At 33.0% G+C, this 21,171-nt stretch overlaps 2 protein-coding genes across 2 annotated transcripts; one reads left to right on the forward strand and one right to left on the reverse strand.

Annotated features, from left to right (window-relative positions):
* Window positions 1-11,042: 11,042 nt before the first annotated feature.
* On the forward strand, window positions 11,043-13,302 carry LOTGIDRAFT_121100 (hypothetical protein; the record flags this gene model as incomplete). The annotated part of the gene is made up of 2 exons (XM_009058742.1): window positions 11,043-12,517; window positions 13,113-13,302. 2 exons carry the CDS (start codon window positions 11,043-11,045, stop codon window positions 13,300-13,302), a joined length of 1,665 nt encoding a protein of 554 aa, XP_009056990.1.
* Window positions 13,303-16,122: 2,820 nt separating this feature from the next.
* Window positions 16,123-21,118, reverse strand: LOTGIDRAFT_206617 (hypothetical protein). The gene is made up of 10 exons (XM_009058743.1): window positions 21,001-21,118; window positions 20,032-20,116; window positions 19,608-19,774; window positions 19,163-19,336; window positions 18,816-18,982; window positions 18,374-18,522; window positions 18,097-18,248; window positions 17,555-17,887; window positions 16,766-16,910; window positions 16,123-16,550 (listed from the first exon to the last, which is right to left on the reverse strand). The coding sequence occupies exons 1-10, from the start codon at window positions 21,058-21,060 to the stop codon at window positions 16,318-16,320; spliced, it is 1,665 nt and encodes a 554-aa protein (XP_009056991.1). The 5' UTR covers window positions 21,061-21,118; the 3' UTR covers window positions 16,123-16,317.
* Between the last annotated feature and the right edge of the window lie 53 nt (window positions 21,119-21,171).

Genomic DNA, 21,171 nt, shown 5'->3' on the forward strand with positions numbered 1-21,171 from the left:
CACATACTGTATCGCAACATCATGTATCGATACCTGGCTATAAGTTTACCTTTTATTCATTAAAAAAAGTTGTTATGATATAACACTGTTTTTCACTGAACTTTTTATAAGAAATTGAAATATCACAGTTATAAAGTTATAAATTGATAAATATTGAAACTGTGAAGATAAAATGTAAATTTTTATACTGTTTCCACATATCGTAATATATATCATATTGTGACCTTGTATCGCAATACGTATCATATCGTGACCTTGTATTGCAATATGTATCATATTGTGACCTTGTATTGCAATATGTATCATATTGTGACCTTGTATTGCAATATGTATCATATTGTGACCTTGTATCACAATATGTATTATGTGACCCTTGTATCGCAATACGTATCATATCGTGACCTTGTATCGCAATACATATCGTATCGTCACCTTGCATTGCAATATGTTAATTGTTGATATCTAGAGCTAATCTCAACAAAAACCAATAGGATAGATTAACAATGACATCATCAGCAACTCCCAGGCACCATGGCTTTTAGTTCAAAACTGAAAATGCTTATAGAAAATATAACATGAATCTTAATCAATATAATATGCACCAGACAGCAGCTAACAACTTTTTTGGAAGATCTTGAAAAACAACTAATCAATAACATAGCCACTGAAAACCGGTTTAGCAACTTTTACAAGCATTTACTTTCTCAAAGCAGTATTTTTTTATAACAATTACTAATGTGCTTGAGACAGGAAAACACAGATGAAATAAAAAACGATGAATTAAATCAATAAAATAAACAAGGAGAGTTTAGAAATCTTTTATTCCAGTTTAAACAATAGAAATATAAGGTCTTTGGGTACAATCCATTGTTGATTTTTAAACAATAAGATACATCTGACAATCAAGCCTGCTTCCATTAATGTCGATAATAGGCTTATAGATATAGAATTAGTCCTGGCTAAGCTATAGATAAACATGTCTAAAGCTATTAAGAATGGCGATATTTAGATAGGAACACCTTCCTGTTTTCCCTCGCTAATCACAATATCTTTTATCTTCCAATGTTAATGTTCTACTGCATGTGATGACTGTTCAGGGATTGAAAATGATCAAATAAATGGATCATTGTTCATTAGAGCTCATCTCTAATCTCAGAGCTTATAAATATATATGATGTATATCATTGATTCTAAATAGACCTATTTAATACCATCTATTTGTCATTTCTACTTTATATATTTCCCATTTATTCAAAATGACTAAAAAGTTTGACTTAGGTTATGTATTCAGACATTGAAGCAAATAGATTTTGTATGAAAACATCCTGATTCAGGATATGCTTTCAGACATCCTGATTCAGGATGTTCTATCAGTCATCCTGATTAAGGTTATGCATTCAGACAAAAGCATCTTGAATCAGATAATGTTATGAATTATAAATTAAGATTCATGCATCAAGTCATCCTGTAATTCAGACATTTTGAAAATTTGATTATGCTTTTAGACGTCCTGAATAAGGTTATAAATGCATTCAGACATCTTGAATAAATCATTTATGCATTCAGACATCCTGAATCAGGTTATATGCATTCAGATATTAAGGCATGTAAATCGGATTATAATCGCATTAAATTTTAAACATCCGAACGAATCAGATTATGCATCAAAACATCTGAATCAGATTATGCATTAAAACATCTGAATCAGATTATGCATTAAAACATCTGAATCAGATTGTGCATTAAAACATCTGAATCAGATTATGCATTGAAGATCTGAATCGACTGAATCAGATTAAGCATTTAAGAATCTGAATCAGATTAAGCATTAAAGAATCTGAATCAGATTATGCATTAAAGAATCTGAATCGACTGAATCAGATTATGCATTAAGGAATCTGAATCAGATTATGCATTTAAGAATCTGAATCAGATTATGTATTAAAGAATCTGAATCAGATGTTTAATGCATAATCTGATTCAGATGTTTTAATGCACGATCTGATTCTGACGCTTTAACTGTTATGCTAATGACTTTTAGAAATAGTCAAAATCAAATTACCTTCATCATAATCAACTCCTTCCATCTCGAGTTCTGGTTTACAAACAGAAGATCAAACTACACAAAACCTGAAAATAATGAAAATAACAGTTATCATTAAAATAACAATTAAAGTAAGGAATACAGATATAATGATATATTTTAATATTGTTATTCTATATGGCATATAAAATTACTTAGAATATTCTAAAGGCAGTTAAAAATAGTTATCTCACTGCTATCGTCATCAATAATATTCAGACTTTATTTTAGATTGGTTGAAGCTAGAGGCGATCTATAGAACAACTACCCTAGACAAGTTCTTATTGTTCCAAGATGTTAAGTTCTTGACAACCAATAAACATGAGGACAAAGGGAGAAAAATAAACACTATGTTACTCAGGTGGGTACAAGCGTGGCAAGAAAACTAGTTTCAATTGGTTACATTTCTGAGAATGTATTTCCATCAGACAATAGAGAGACCACGTCAGCACTATTCAAGCTAGCCTAAACCCTAATCAATTCTTCATGTCAATTATTGAGTACCGTAATTACCTGAAAAAAAATCTTCCAGCAACTTTTACCTAGTCATTCAACTGTTAAGTTATTAATCTAGTGCTCCTTAATGATTTATAGATTATTTCCTTCCTAAGCTCTGGACTCTCTTGAAGGAAAAGAATGTCGCTTATAAAAGTAAATGAAACTAAATCAGGAATCCCAAAGAGTTATTATTATAAAAATTCTCTCAAGCCAACATCAAATCATTATCATAGAAAAGAAATTTGTGATTAAGACATGCTGATTCTTTCAAAACAAATTGCACAATTTCCTGCAAGCTCAAGTCTTCACCTTTGCTTCTGACTCAAATTCGTCCTCACAATGTCAATGAGGCACTACTTTTGTATCACAGTAGTTTGTAAATGGAGCAATTTAATTGGATTGTACACTAGCAAATACAAGGAATCCCGGCCCTCGACAGACACTCATAAACAATATGGCTAGATGCATGTAACTAGTCTAGTTCTTATATGTATTGTGCACTTGATTGGCTACATTCAACTATTGTGAGACAGATAAATTGTTTATAATTTAAAGCTTGCCGACAAGAAAGGTATCCAATGATCTCACAATATTGTGACAAGAGTTTATAATACCTTGACATTGTGAAGATACTGGGTCAATGAAAACAAGAACTTCATAAAGACAGCTTAAAGAACATAGAAACCTAGTCTTTGTAAAACAAATGGTTACGCATGAATTGTGCAGTCTACTTCTTTGACAGATTTGCAAGACACCCATAGATTAATCTTAACAATAATCTTGTTAATCATATAGAGCAAAAGAATTCTACAAGTCTTGGGTAATATAAGATTGAAAAAGACAAAAAATACTATAACTGACAGCTATCTTTAAGAATGATATCCAGTCATTCAGTTCAAGATAAAAGTAATCAAGGCATGTAATATTTATAAATGTAAGAAAATACAGACAATGAGACAAAGACATATTTTGTAGGTAATGATTTGTAGTGATCAAATATTCATATATTTCATTTTATCAGTAATGCTTCAGCTATTATCACCTTGTGATCACATATACACTTCGATTTCATCAGAAATACCACATTATCAATACACAGATATGAATGAACAATACCGTCATATATGTATGACCCTTGCCCTCTTGAAATCCAGGGATGGATTAGTAGAGAAAGCAGCTTTATATTTTGCAACCAGCTGCTGCTCCCTCAATTACATGCTAGATAGTCAAGTCACTATAGTACAAATTCATCCATGTTCAGTGGAAGTCATGCACAGATCTGTACAAGTTCAGTAGAAGTCATGCACAGATCTGTACAAGTTCAGTAAAAGCCATGTACAGATCTGTACAGGTTCAGTAGAAGTCATATACAGATCTGTACAGGTTCAGTAGAAGTCATATACAGATCTGTACAGGTTCAGTAAAAGTCATATACAGATCTGTACAGGTTCAGTAAAAGTCATGTACAGATCTGTACAGGTTCAGTAAAAGTCATGTACAGATCTGTACAGGTTCAGTAGAAGTCATAAACATACAGATCTACACAGGTTCTGTACAATTCAAGTACATACACATCTATTCAGGTTCAGGTCTTGAACATACAGATCTATACAAGTTTTGTATGAATCATGTACATACAGATCTCTACAAGTTCTGTATAAATCAAGTACATACAGATCTATACAAGTTCTGTATAAATCAAGTACATACAGATCTATACAAGTTCTGTCTTAATCAAGTAAATGACAGATCTATACAGGTTCAGTAGATATACCGGTACAGGTTAATTGGTATGATTTGATAAACCAGTCACAACCCATATCCAGTAACTCAAAGTTAGTTCAAATTAAACAAAATACTATAAACAAAAGACTATTCGATTCCAACAGCCATAAAAGAATCTGATCCAAATCAATGAAACAATAGAACCATCTTTTGGGAAATTTTCTCAAACAATATTTAGTTTATCTTGTTAATCGAAATTGAACTGTGTATTCACTACGATCATATTTAAGGTTGTGAAAAGCAAATATTGAAAAACTCTAGTAAAATAATGGAAGCGTTAGGAACTGTGTAAACATACCACCATTTAATTTTAATACTTCTATTAGAACAAATATTGGAATCCAATAATTTCTTTTCAGTCATCAACCCATTAACACCCATCAGACAATGCATAAGAGACAATTTATTAATAAATACCAAAATGTTAATTGACAAAATCAAATTTTACTAGATGATATGTCTTTGTTTTTATCATATCAGCCTACGGTGAAATTAGCTTTTGTGTCAAAAATTTTTACGAAGTTTTAAGTCAACATAGAATATTCACAAATGAACTTGAGGGTCGTTTTCTCAGTCTAACACACTTAAATTTTTTTGACAACTTTCCTCTTAGTGATCAGTCCAATTATGAATTGATAGCATCGGATTTCACCAATAAAATTAATCATGTTTGACATCAAAAAATTTATCGATGGTACAATGGACCTACAAGTCTTGTTTAACAATGAATAGCAAGATTTTCTCACAAGTGACAAAGATATTACTAAAACAATGTGATTGATTGGTTCAATTTAGTGCCACTCTAAAAAATTATTTCCTCAGATTATACATGGCATGTGAAGTGGGTTATATGTAGAAAAAAACAAGGGATACACTTTTGCACTTTTATTAGGCTGTTGGATTCAGCAAAATCATATTAAAAGAAACTAGAAATTTTGGCCTCATCTAGGATTTCATTGCCTAAGGTGCATTGGTTGGTATTACTAAAACACAGTTTTACATCAGTCTCTTTCGATCTTGATTGGCCTTCTCTATTGCAATTTCTAATAAGATAGGATTCATAGCATGCACAGTACATAGGCCTTGATTTATGGGGAAAATGGAAAAATTCAAGAATTTATCAATCAATAAGAATATCAAACCATCTTCATGCTTCTAGAAATGATTCAAGTAGATTTATGACCATGTGGAGACAAAGGTGAGAGAAAAATTAACATCAATTATCAAAGTAAATTGTTCCAACACAAAGACCTAATAGTCTTAGAGATAGGATAGAGTTATATGGTAATAGGATAAGACATTGTCCGTCCTCGACCTGTGTTTGTCAAGGATTATTGACTTCTAGAATTTCTTCAGAAACTCATAAATAATCTACGAGCCATTGAGCGACTTCAAGTTGCATTGAATTGGAAAACAAGTGAAGCAAGTCTTGGTCTTAACCAGGCATTGTTTTCTACCTCAAGTAAAGATCAATAATATCGATTAGGCAAGACATTACTTGGAATAATATTGATTGTAAAACAAACTAGATGCCAAACCCAGCAAGCTTGTTAAAATTATTGATTGGCCTTTTTTAACCACCGTTTATTCTCAAAAACAAAGCAGTTCGATCAATAACATCAGATTAACAGCATTCAGTACCTGAATTGAAGGGATATCAAATTTCTTGATCTATGTTGAAAATACCAGAGTTCCCCTACCACTGGTAACTTGAATCAATGACTGACATTGAAGTATATGAAAGATTTCTTAGATATAACTATGGACCTATGTGACACACTAAAATGTTACAGATTTTTTTTAATCATTTTAATCATTGCCAAATAAACTACCCGTACTCTTGATTGCAAAGATTTAAATTGCACTGATTATCAAGATGGCAGAAGTTGAAGACCTATCACCTAGAACTTGTCTAGACCTGTCATTTTCAATGAATAAAAGATTTTATTCCACCATTTAACTGATCAATACAGTCATTCAACCATGCAATGTCACAATACAGATAACTGATGATTCTAAATAGTTTCCAATTTTACATCAGATAAAAATAACTCTGAAAGCACTAACTGAACACACAAGTACACACAAAGAAATGTCAAGACAATGTCAAGTTTGGGTCCAAAAACTTTGTCAAATTCCAGATCCACTAACACCACATGTCACTAGGAAGCAAAAGCAAAACCTAATATCACTCTGCACCTGGGTTCGTCAACTTCACATCCCTAAGAGTCCACATAGATATTATTGATTATGCATGCATTTATGGGGTGTTTAACAGGTTTTTCTACATTCTTTATGTGTATCAAAGACACTGATAGCATCAATTTGTACCATTCCAAATTCCAAAACCTTTTTGGTTCCTGCAATTTCACTAAAACTAAGTGTTTTATGACGTCACTAATCGCAAAATATGCTTTATCACATAGTGACATTATCAACCATATAGTTTCAGTTGATTTGCAGGAACCATGGATTGAAAATTGGAATGGTGCAAATTGATGCTATCAGTGTCCGCGATACACATTAAAAATTTAGAAAACCTCTTTACAATCCCTTCAGTATTGAAACCAAATTTGTTTTTGACCGATTTACACCATCTTTTCTATCTCTTGTTACAAGCTAAAGCTAGTTTCTCATGATGTTGCGTCACCTCTTAAAAATAATTCAATTTTCAGTTAATTCACCATTTTCGATCCTAATCTAATTTTTTTTTTATTCTTAAAAAACCAAGATAAATTGTGCTGAAACATGCAGGATCTTATCAATTATCTTAAATCTCAATTTTCACCAGCCACAATCTGTTTATAGTAGACCTATAGCTTTACTTGAAATTATCTTTTTCTAAATAGTAACCTTACATATAGTGCAATAATTCATTAAGGATCAACAACCTGTGCACCAAATAATATTTTTGCCTCCTATGAAATTCCGTGTGCTGGTATATGGAATAGAAAGGAAGGTAACTATAGGAGATTAGAATATAATTGTACCTGATAACATGATAACTGAAATATCAAACGTTGTCAAGACAACATATTGAATACTCTATAATGAGTCACATGAGCAGGCATTGAATTTTGAAATATTGAAATTCTATACTGACTTTTTATTAGAATTTAATGCCGTAGTTGGAGATACAGCAGACATATAACAGACATATAACGATCAAACCTTTTAACGAATGTCAAACCTACAGCAATATACCATCACTTATATTCCAAGAATAAGCTTATTTCAAAATTGATTTACTCCATATTCAAATTAAAAATTAATTCAAATACGTACAAATAAAACACAAGTTCAATACAATATGAAGAAAAGCGAGAAAATCTATCTGATTCTTGAATTAACTCTCCAAATTTTGCAATTGGTCAAATATTTTTCGACAAAAGTATAACTCTAGATTTATGACCTTAACCTTTAACTACTAGCCCAATTTTAGCCGTCTCCTAAATTTATAATTAGTCCATCACGCATTTGAAGAGTCTTCGGAACATTGACAAATGCAGAAATCATATGAAAACATACCCTTGGTCAAATATAATCTAAGCAAAATGCTTGGGGTTTTTTGTGGGAATACATAGTATTTTCGAAACAAAATATTTTTTGGAATATGCAGACTATCACACTTTATTTGGTCCTGTGTTCAAGATAATAGAAGAAAATTTGAAATTCTCCCCTTTCTGATCTGATCATGTTCAAAAGTAAACCATAAAATCGTAATTTTGAATTGAAAATGGCAATTGTTACAGAACATTATGAAAATCTCAGTCTAATCAAAATATAACCAAACTTTCTTTCCATTTTTATTACCTTTTAATTTAAATAAGTAAGGGTCTCACGACTGGCCTCTTACATTCCTGCTTAACCAATCAAATTCCTGCCATCTCCATAGCACTGGCATATTGTGAGAGATTTGATAGGTTTAAGTAGATGTTATTTTGACATATGTTCAAGAAGTCAGTCTTTAGACCCTAACTGAAGTGGCTATACTAAGAATAAAAGCGAATACAACAAATGAAGAGAAATTTTGCTGTAATTTTAATTAGACTGAGAAAAATGTGATCAACAATAATTTTAGTTTCTTATATTGTTATTGCAAAAGTTATTTTCATAGCTTTATCAATCTAATAGGCATCCCCAATGATAGAGATCAATTCTAGCTATTGACAGCGCTTTACAAGAATGGTAAGCCAAGGGAGACAACTTACATTATAACTTTCTGATTATTGAAAGAACACAAATTTGAATTGCATTTCCGTCATTTCATTTGTTTTAGAATGTCTATAATAGATTTACATTTGAAATAAAGGCATTTCCAAGAAGTTATATACAGTCGTATACTTGAGAATGAACCACACCTTGGAAAATAACTTGTCCCAAATTACAAAAATCTCCATGACTTGACTTTCAAAAACTGTATGCTGAATATGAGTATTTAGAATCATGGACATATCAGTTTTAAAGTGCTGTGGTCAGACAATAGTTCTATGTCATTGCTAATTCATCGTAGTTCTTCATGGAGGGGGTTAAGTCAAAATGAAGCCATGCACCTTTACCAGAAGCAGATAAATTGACAGGAACAAATATAATACACAAATAAGACTATAGTAAACACAAAACATATTGTTTTTCGATAATATTCATTTCCAATAACAATATTTTTTAACACCACGGAAAATAATGAGTGGGTTGATAAAGATTTTATTAATTAATGCAGCAAGAAATGAACATTTTCGAACATAAAGAAACTTGCTAATATTGTAAGGTCACATATATGCACACACAATAATAAAATTTAAGCAAAGGTACTTATTTGCAATATAGGTGATTTGAAAATTTGTCTGTGCTTGCAGCTACAATTGCAGAAACAGAATGGAAAATAAAGAGAAAAAGGAGAATGTGCTGTCATTTTCTCCTAATGAGGTTACAAAAGGCAAGGCTGGTATCATTTGACAGAATTTCGACAAGACTTAACACCTCCTTCTCCAATCAAATGAACTCAAAACTAATCATATCTTAAAAATAGAATCGGGTGATTGTGTTATTTCCTTATTATGATGGGCCATCTTTTTAATGGATGACATATTTTGTGTTTTGGGCTTGGCTTTCAGTGTCTCAAAACAAGGCATGAATAAGCTCCATAGGTTCACATCATGAGATACAACCAGATCAATTCAAACTCAACAAAACAAATCAGCAAAGATGCAAGAAACAACTCTGTCATATTTGTCCAGAACATTGCACATGGTAATGACCATACCTTCCTATATTACATGCACATGAAGTTTGGAGTCAAAGATAGGATGATGGAAAAAGGTAAGCTTAGCTGATTCTGGTAGAAAATTTTTTTTATCCAGAATCAGGAGCCTGTGGTTAGCCTAATAATGTAGATAACTTTCATCCATTTGACTAAAAATAAAAAGTTGAAAAAAAAGGGAGGAATTTTAACTGAAAAGCCATTCTTATTAAGTCTACAACAATCACCAAAACTTTCTTAATAATTTCTAATGCTCTAATCTATATCATCATCAACCCAACAACAAAAGTGTTGCTTGCACTGAACCAAGAATAACATATCAAATAAACTCGTAATCGTATGCAAATTCAGGACACTGTGCTTGATTCTTGACTTGATTTTGATTGCAGGATTCAGATTGTTGTAGGAAAAACCCATTCTTTGCAAACGTAGTGTAATGAGGGTTTAGTGTTTTACTATAATTTTGCAAAGAATTTACACTTACAGTATTTGTCAAGGCCTATAAGGGACTTTCGGGTTGATTTATAACTAATCTTCGCTGAAATGGGTTGTATTTTTTTGCTTCTAATTGGTTACTATTATTTCTACAATGCAAAATGTCTGAAGCGTGATGACCCATGCGCATGTGCGACGTTTTGGATCACCTTCGTTCAGTTCATAGTACTTTATACAGTTCTATGTCCAGTCAAATCAGAGAGTTTATTGGTTAAATCCATCCTTGTGTGTAAACTAAATGGATGGATTAGCGCTTCACCAAACTACTTAAAACTCCAGTCGTAGGTAGGCGGAGGCCTTACATCGAAAATTAAACTTACGTGAGAGTGAAAACAGCACCAATACATCAAGAAGCGATGTTTTGTCCTTTACTAAGAGACCAGTTTGACCCAAACAAAGTTGTCATTTTAGGCCTAGATCTATAAGGCTAGATATAAGACTTTTTGCACCATAGAACTCTATGATTTGCGTTGACTTCAAACTTCAACAAGTTGACTTCTTCTACAAACTAGTTCTACCTATGAGTAAGGGTAGACTAAGGCAAGTATAGTAATGTTTAACTTACATTTAGTAGACAGTTCACAGCAATCTCTGCAAACCAGTTTGAGTTAATTTGATAATTGCAAGTTTCAAGGAATCTAAATCAATAAATGTTTGCTTTATCAGCTAAAAGAGTTCCAGTTAAGCTATCTTTTCCTCCTTAGAAATGAAGTCAGATGTTTGATTCTTCTGCAATTCAAGAAAATTAAAGTCCAAGCCTACCTTGAAAGTTGAAACTTCCCTTGCTTTTGTCATTCTGTTACATTGATCAATGTTTTCAGTTGAATTTTCAGAAATATTGATTATTTTTCTGTTGCAGATTGATTATTCAGACGACATTCAAATTGAAAGAGATTTAAATGCTGTAGCCTAGTGGGAATCATGAAATGTGAAGGAAGTGCTGAAGGTTGTTCAGATGGTGAAAATACAGAAGATGGCATCAAACCAAGAAAAATACCCAATCAAAATATTGTGACACGTCTAATTCGACGGGAAACTCACCTGCCAAAACAGGGCACACATTTTCACCAAGCTAGAAGATTCTATACAAATGTTTTTCCAAATTTTACGATCACAAATGTTGAAAAGCCTCCTTGTTTTTTACGTAAATTTTCACCAGACGGGCATTATTTTGTAGCATTTTCATCTGACCAAACGTCAATAGAAATATATGAATTTCAAGGCTCTCAAGCAGTTGAAGATCTATTGTGTGGAATCAAGGGGGATAATTTGGGATCGGGAAATGATGACATCAGGAGAAATTTGTTTAAAAGATTTTTTAAACTGAAACATGTGACATTAGTGGCCACTGATGGAGAACATTTAAATAGAGAATGTAGTTTATTTACGGATGACGGAAATTTTGTGATAGTTGGTAGTGCTGTTTACCTGCCAGAGGACCCACACCCATTATTTTTTGACATTTATAAAAACAATGAATCTGTTTCGCCTAATTCAAGATCACCATTAGAAGATTACTCTTTACATCTAGTTGAATTAGAAACAGGAAGGCTCTGTGATCGACGAAAATTTAAATGTGATAAGATTTTTCTATCCCATAATCAAGGTATATATTTGTATAAAACAACGTTAGCAGTGTTATCAGTTCAACAACAAACAATTCACATTTTTCATGTCACTCCTCAAGGCTCTTTTATCGATATACGAAGTATTGGCAGATTTTGTTTCGAAGATGACGAGCTTTTTTTACGTGAGTGTTTGGATCCCCAAGTTCGTCAAAATCTTCAACGACCATTCTATGATAAATTGACTAATTCTTTGAAACATAGACTGTTGACATTTTTATATTATAAAGCTAAAGATGACCCCTATCAATTACGTTTATTTTATACATATTTTGATCAATTCAAAGCCTTACGCATGTGGAAGATGCAATTATTAGATGAAAATCACCTTCTGATCAAATATGCTGAAGAAGATGTGGTCACATTAAGAACTCCAAACATGAATTCTGAACCGTCATTTATTGTTGCTTATAATATGAGCAAAGCAGAAGTGATGGCAGTGTACGAAAATACTTCAGAAGAACTTTTAAGTTTGGTTGAAAATTTTTGCGATATGTTTCGAAATGCTACTATTCATTCCAGTGTACAGTTTACATGTTCAGTGTCTAACAATACTTACGCCCGCCAGTTCCAAGAACGATATAAACAGTCTATAATCAAATCTAAATATGGTAGTCAAACGGAAGCTATCCGCCATCTTTTAGCTCAACTACCAATTAGCTCACAATCTTATAGTAATAGTCCTTATGTTGATTTAGCTTTATTTAGTTACGATGATAAATGGATATCTGCCATGGAGAGACCCAAAGGTTGTGGTGAACATCCTATAAGGTAAATGGATTCATGATACTATTTGTACTAGCCAACATCATTATAAAGTCAAGCTAAAATATTGTGCACCTCTCTGAGTTTTCCAAACATAAACCTATAAATATTTAACAGATTTATATCCTAATTTATATGTGGCCTTTGCAAAATGTAAAACAAGATATGGAATTATATGCAAAACAGATTAGGTCTTAATAAGGGAACAGGTGCACCATTTTGGGGGGGTTGATTTTACTCTTGAATATATGTAAATAGTCTTCAGAAGTACAAAAATCGCATAATTCCTTCAAAATATCTCAAAATAGGAATTTCTTTTTGTTATTTCTATAGATGTCTTTTTTATATATAGTAAAGACTTTCAGATAATTCTGGACACACATGTATTTGAAGGCTCAAACTTCAATAGTGAACACTAATACTAAATTTATGTTTCTGGGACTAAGGTATGCTTGGTTAAAAAAATGGCGCATCTGTCCCTTTAAAAATCTCTAGCAAACTCTCGCTTTAAGGCTAGTAGCAATGTACAGGATGCTTTGTCATTAGATATTCTACTTAAATTATGTTTTTTTCTGTAATAATTTGACATCATTTATTTCAGATTTTATGCTCGAGATTCTGGACTATTGAAATTTAAAATCCATGCTGGGTTTCTTGGACGGAATCCTCCACCAACAGCTAGAAGACTAGTGGCATTTACCTTTCATCCCAGTGAACCATTTGCTATTAGTGTTCAGAGAACTAATTCAGAATATGTTGTCAATTTTCATGTCAGGCATAGTTTTTCCTGATGTAAAGTTACATTGGCGCTTAGTGGTCTTAAAAATTTGAATGTTGTCTGTCAGTTTTCAATGCTGTTAAAACCATGCCCCTTTTATAAACAATATCAATGGGACTGTGGTTCACTTTATCCAAGTCGCTAAGAATGTGAATTTAAACTAATCAAAACACCCTTTGCCTGTACTCACGAGTTTCATGCATGTGTTTATATTTACAAAACAAAATGTAAAAGGCTATAGCTGACACAGATATTGCAGTCTCTTCACCCTTCACTTTAAAGATGGGTTCCCTTATTTTCATTCATGAAAATGCTAATAATTATATAAATGGAAAGTAGAGGTGTTCTAATGACTATGAAAAATCCAATTTTGTCTTACATGTCCATAATTAATTCATAATTAGCTAAATTAGATGAAATGGCCAGCAGAATTTCAGTGAGTGACCGATCAAGAAATTAAGGTCAAAAAGTCTTTTTTTGTTTATCCAGACTGTACTTAAATGGACATTTATGATTGGTTAAAACTCTTAATTATGAACATAATGATATGATTGAGAATACATGATGATTCAGTAGAAACACCGATTAATCAAATAGTTTGCTTAATTTTGCACAAAAAAAATAAAATACCTATCATTAATGTGAATCAGCTTTAATACAGACCTGTTAATCTCAGAATAACTTTCTACTGATAAAAATACATGCTAAGTATTGTTGTACATTATTTGTAATCATTTAGTAAGAAATTATAAAAAAAAAGTAAAATCTGTTTACACCATTAAAATATCCCCCCCCCCCCCACTCCAAAATCAATAATATTATATTTATTAATGTAAATAATTAGTATATATAACAAAAAACACAAGGGGAATATTATGGTTTAACTCACTTCTTTAATAACAAAGCAAACGTTTCAACACAATTTACACGTGTCGTCATCAGTCATCTGATACCCCTTGTGTTTTTTGTTATATCTACTCTCCACTTCTAAATGTCTTTCAAATTTTATCTAAATAACTGGTATTATTGTAAGTATCACCAATCGTTACACTCGTTTGATTTCCATGTTGATATACCATAACATTTGGTTTTTCCCCATCTTTCTGTTTCTGAACTCGATCTTTGGCTCTTTCAAGTTTTTTGTTGTTCTGTCTTTTTATCACCTAAAAATAGTAATTCTTAGTTGCTTTTGCAGTATTTGCCAATAATTAAAGGGATTGTAAAGAGGATTTCCAAATTTTGAAAATTTTTCTAAAATGTGAATATCAGGGATACTGATATCACCAATTTGCACCATTCCAATCAGATATCTGTGCTTCTTGCTTCTTGCAATTCCAATAAACTAAGTGTTTGATGACATCACTAATTGGGAAGGGTCTTGTGGGATAAAGCAAATTTCGTGATTAGTGATGTCATCAAACACCTATATTTTGTGGAATTGCAGGAATCACAGATGTCTGACTGAAAATTGGAATGATGCTACTTGATGCTATTATTGTCCTCGATATACATAACAAATTTAGAAAGCCTCTTTACAATCCCTTTAAGTGTAAGTTGACTTAGACTTGACATTAATTTGCATCAGTCTGGACATATTTAGCAGATGACACTCCAATTTGGTGCAGAGCTATCTCTTTTTTTTCTTATTATGGATTGTAACAAATTAGTCTGGACTTACGCCTTATTCTCCCAAAATGTATATAAAATAAAATCCATATTCTAGATATGTTTATGTGCCTGTTAAAAAGACCAAGATAACTGAAACATTAACTTGACACTAGTGAACTAAAAAACAAATAAGACTATACTATGCAGTGTGCAATGAAGAAAATATTGACATTTCATCGACTTTAGATTTCTAAATATATTTACCTTATGTGCAAGAAAAACAACAGTAATTCCTGCTGTTCCTAGAACAACCACTTTGAGAAACATATTTTCTGGTCCATTTCCCAAAATATTATTCTTCAGTGCTTGAATCTCTAAATTAAAGTTGAAATTTGTTGATGTTTTTGTAACACCCAATAACATTTTCTGGATACCGAATTCTTGAAGTAGTTTTGCCATGGTGAATACATAGTGAAATTCTGGATATTTTGATAAACTTTGTACTTCAACATTAATAGTAAGGTGAGGGAGGGGAGGGTATCCTACTGTTCAGCAAGGCACCAGTTATGGTGTTGTCAAATTTCAAGTAAAGCACCAGTTATTGTGTTGTCAAATTTTCACGGGGCACTAGTTATTGTGTTGTCAAATTTCAAGTAAAGCACCAGTTATTGTGTTGTCAAATTTTAAGTAAAGCACCAGTTATTGTGTTGTCAAATTTCCATTGGGCACCAGTTATTGTGTTGTCAAATTTTCACGGGGCACCAGTTATTGTGTTGTCAAATTTTCACGAGGCACCAGTTATTGTGTTGTCAAATTTTCACGAGGCACCAGTTATTGTGTTGTCAAATTTCAAGTAAAGCACCAGTTATTGTGATGTCAAATTTCCATTGGGGACCAGTTATTGTGATGTCAAATTCCCATTGGGGACCAGTTATTGTGTTGTCGAATTTCCAGCTTTTGTGTTATTTTCAGTAGAGTACTGCAAATTTTCATTTCTACTTGAGCAAGAATATTGCTAATTGAATGGGATAAAGTTGTCAAAACCTCTGCTTTAATGCTGAAAAAGCTCATTTCTCTGTGTTTCTATAAATTCATACTATTGTCAATTCCAGTTAACATTTTTCTTTGAAAAAGTTAAACATATAGCTGAAATTGAGCTGTATCAGCTTGTGAAGCAAAGTGTAGCAGACTATCACTTTAAAAATCCAGTCAAGAAAAAGACAACTTGGTATTGAATGCATTTATTACAATGCACATGGCAACAACCTCTGTACAATTTTTTTCGTCTTGGTCAAAATTTAACTTCAGCTAAAATAAAATTAGTTTTATATCAACATTATAATTTAAAGTAGCATTGATATTGTCTTTCACTCTACTATTCTTCACAAGTTTATTGTATAGCACTATGATATATAACTCTTTATGCAGTGTAGGATTGTAAGAAACTAGTTACAACTCCCTTCAGGGCTTCTTCAGAGGCGTCGGAAATCTTTCCTTCAGTGGCAATGGTTTTTAATAAATTGGTTTGGCTACTTCTGAGATGTTGTAAAAATTCACTTTCAAATGACGTGATTTTGGATGGGTCTAATTTGTCTAAATGTCCTCTGACGCCAGCGTAGATTACTGCTACTTGTTCTTCAATAGCCATGGGAACTAAAATGATAAATTGAAGATAGTTACTTGTCTATCTGGTAAATCAATCTCAAAACTACCTCCAGGCTCACAGATGATGATTTCATTTTTACTACTGTGCAAAATTTGAAATTGACAGGCAGCATTTCAGCTGTCTACGTAAAGTACTGAAACAGGAATCTACAGCAATGCAAATTCCAAAACATTAAAAGCTAAGCTGGGTTTGACCAACTTACCATATTGTCCTTGTTTGAGCAGTTCAGTAAGACGTACACCTCTGTTGAGTAAATTCTGTGTAGCCTGATCTAAATCAGAACCAAACTGGGCGAAAGCAGCCACTTCTCTGTATTGGGCCAATTCCAATTTCATAGAACCAGCAACCTAGAATTATAAAATATTTAGCTACATTATAGTAGGTTAATCAACTTGTCTTTTTTAACAAAACTTGGATTGACAATTTTTTATCAACATGATCCAAAATGGTCTTACAAACTTAACAAGCTATGGGAAATAAGTAATTGTTAGAACACTTAACTATTTTAGTACCCATAAGAAATTCACCCTTTCAATACAAGTAGGTACTATACCAGCAACGTAATTATATGATTACCTTAGCAGTTAACAACTGACATCACATAGTGTTAAAGGGATTGCAAAGAGATTTTCTAAATTTTGTCTGTATCAGGGACACTGATAGCTTCAATTCCAATTTTCATTCTGACGTCTGTGGTTCTTGCAATTCCACTAAAACTAACGCATTTTATGGCGTCACAAGAGGGGAGCTACTGGAACATACTATTAATATCTATGCAGTTTCTCTCTAGTGGCATTACAAGAACCACAGACGTCGAAATGAAAATTGGAATGGTGCAAATTTATGCCATCTGTGTCCCCATATACATAAATATTTTAGAAAACCTCCTTAGAATCTCTTTAATGTCATAGGCTTTTAGTTATAAAAATTGGTGTTTCGTCTATATTAAGCTCATTAAGGGTAAGGTAAACTTACAACTTGTTCCGCTTACCTGTTTCATGGCCTTGGTCTGGGCAGCAGATCCTACTCGACTGACAGATAAGCCTACATTAATGGCTGGTCGAATACCTTTATAAAACAATTCAGTTTCTAAAAAGATCTGTCCATCAGTAATGGAGATGACATTAGTGGGAATATAGGCTGATACATCACCAGCCTGGGTTTCAATGACTGGTAAAGCTGTCAGTGAGCCACCTTTGTTGTCGTTATTCATCTTGGCTGCTCTCTCTAGAAGACGAGAGTGGAGGTAGAAGACATCACCGGGGTAAGCCTCTCTTCCTGGGGGTCTTCTCAATAACAGAGACATTTGACGATATGCAACAGCCTAAAATTGGATATCAAAAAGGGATTATTAAAAGAATATTCATTGGAACAGAATTCTAGTACAGGTTATATGATGGAACGATTAAGCTTGTGATTTTCATTCTATTTTGAATAAAAGAAATTTCCATTGTAGCTAGCATGATCTTAGAGTGAAAGATAGTAAGTGCCAAATAAAATTGACAATTTCAGCCTTGCACGACAGAGACCTACCTGTTTTGATAAATCATCATAAATGATGAGGGCATGCATTCCATTGTCTCGGAAATATTCTCCCATGGCACAACCAGAATAGGGAGCTAAATATTGTAGAGGGGCAGCATCAGAAGCTGTGGCGCTGACAACAATGGTATATTTCATGGCATCTGTAATAAAAATCAACCTTGTCAGAAAAAGTTACTATCAACTGGGCTTACATCATTATTATTGGTAAGACAAGAGATAAGTCAAAGCTGTAGTGAACAACTTATGAAATGAATTCAATACCTACCAGCATCAGTAAGACGTTTGACTAACTGGGCTACTGTAGATCGTTTCTGTCCAATGGCAACATAAATACAGTATAATTTAGCTTTTTCATCACTTCCATCATTGAATCGTTTTTGATTGATAATAGTGTCAATAGCAATGGCAGTTTTTCTGAAAATAAACATCACATGTCATGAATTACTGTTCTAATGATAACATCAAGTGAAGTGTCAAGGAACTTTCAAAGTCAAAATCCAACTGCTTTGTTTTGTACTTTGATGAAACTTCTTGTAAACACTTCAATATTGAATTTGCACCTCAATATTTAGAATTAAAGCACTGTATCAATTGCAACATAGACTAGGGTTTTAACGAACTGGCAAAGGCTGACAGGACTAATCAGGACGTTTTATGGTTACAGTACTCACAACTTTTGAATCAAACGATAAAGTTAATATATTTACCCAGTTTGTCGATCACCAATAATAAGTTCTCGTTGTCCACGACCAATAGGTACCAAACTGTCAACAGCTTTAATACCAGTCTGCATAGGTTCATTGACAGATGTTCTTGGAATGATACCTGGAGCTTTCACTCCTACTCGAGCTCTAGCTGGTGTTTTGATGGCTCCCTATAATACAAATACATAACATATTAAGCAATAAAAGAGAATCAGACCCTATAAACAATTTTCAAAGAAGGAAGTGTGTATCTCAGTATACCTTTTTGAAATCTAAAGGGTAAAGACTCTTGCCAATAATTAACTAATGTTATCTGGATGAAATGTTACTTATTGTGATAACCCTGTTACCTTTCCATCAATAGCATTTCCCAAAGCATCAACTACTCTTCCTAGAATTTCCCTTCCTACAGGTACATCTACAATAGCACCAGTTCTCTTGACGATATCACCTTCACCAATCAACTTATCATTACCAAATACTACAACACCAACATTGTCAGGTTCCAAATTCAAAGCCATACCCTGAAATATTTCAATACTAATTACACTAAGAGTGCAATTTATAGAAGCTTTTCCCATCATTTGATAATTAAGCTTCTATAGAAGATGCAAATACTAAAAGCAAGCAGTACAACATAGTACTAATCAGTGTCCATGTACCAGTACTAGTAGGCCTATCTTAAAAATTTTTTTTTTTGGTACAAGTTATGATAAGTTCCTTATTTATCAATGAAACAAATTTTCTTGTCTGAAAACACACATAATTTGTCTGTTTATAGATTTCAATGTTTACCTTTAATCCACTGGAGAATTCCACCATCTCTTCAGCTTGGATGTTCTTTAACCCATAAACACGAGCAATACCATCTCCAATAGATAATACTCTACCTGTTTCTTCTAAATTTACATTTGTAGTCTGACCTAATATTCTATCTTCTAAAATGGAGGAGACTTCCGAACCTAAAAAGTAGCAATGAAATCATTTGTCATTGTTTTGTTTATATCATAATAGTGACCAGAAACTAGCTTGTATGTAAGCATTTGAATACTTGATATATTGTGATAACTGTGAAAGAAGCAACATTTTACATCCTACTTTTCTGCACCAGATTGATCATAGTAAGAAGAAAATACAGATTGACTTGATAGAAAGAAGCACCTATTGTCTGAGTAAAGTAAAAAGTTTTTTGGAATTTTTCAATTGATGGTAGACCTACCTGTTCCACCAGCAGCCAATTTTTGTGTAGAGGTTGAAAACTTCTTGGCAGCGGCAAATGTTGTACCAACTGCATATTTAGATACCTAAAAGAATAATATATAAAAATAGATAAACTCAGTAAATTCTAACTGTAATACTGTTATAATGAACTTGGCATCCAGCCCTGTCATAAAGGTGGGAGCTGGGCCCAATCAAGTGAGAGTTAAGCCCCAGCAAAATCTTCAATTACAGTGTTTTTGTACAAAATCAAAAAGATACAACTTATGGTGCATTTTTGGCACCTCTGATAGTTCTCTGGGCCTTAAATTCTTCATATGGTCTGAGTACAAAAGCATTCCTGGAGATGGGGCTGTAGGCACCTAAACATTTTAGACCATTTATGCCTTTTCCCTGGTGCAATGCTGACCTTCCAAAGGGCATTTAGAACCATTTTGACCCATCACAGTTAGGTTTCAAATTGACTAGCAATAGACTAATAAATTTTTTTAAGTTTTCAACAAATGTAATTGTGTCCTACAAGACAACTCAAACTGTTATTACTAAAGCACAACCCAGAACAGGTTGGTCCATTCTTATAAAAATGATCTAAGTAGTCTTTGAATGTTTCTTAATTACAACAAAATACCTCGCCCAGGTCTAAACCTGCACCCTTGTCTTCATTTTTCTGAAGGTCATGCTAATGTTAACCTAGCTAAGATCAACTAAGAAAGCAAACCAATTTAAATCTTTATGGGAAATCTAACAACTAGCCACTTTCATTTTAAAAAGCAATGACATTAATTTGCTCTCAACTTTCCTTGGTAAATTATGCAGGTACTTTTTCGGTCTTGAAAAAAGGTGACTTTGTGGAGGGGGGTTTTGACCACTTGTCATTGAGAGTTCTGTGAATGACATGGAATTTGCAATGCATTCTAAGAAATGAAAAGAGATTAACGAAAGATGTTCAAAGCAGGCAGATGCAGCATACCTTGTTGACAGCTGATGGAAGCTGACGAACCAAAGAAGCAGACAAGCGGGCTGTAAGCATTTTTGCCGGTAGTTCGATCTTCGGCCTCACTAAAATGGCCTCTGTAACGGAAGTGCTTCGACCCGTGGATTTATGTAGTCTCAAATAAAACTTAATAAATTAACAATTCAT

The sequence above is a fragment of the Lottia gigantea genome (assembly GCF_000327385.1).
Source record: "Lottia gigantea unplaced genomic scaffold LOTGIsca_35, whole genome shotgun sequence".
Lineage (NCBI taxonomy): Eukaryota > Metazoa > Mollusca > Gastropoda > Lottiidae > Lottia > Lottia gigantea.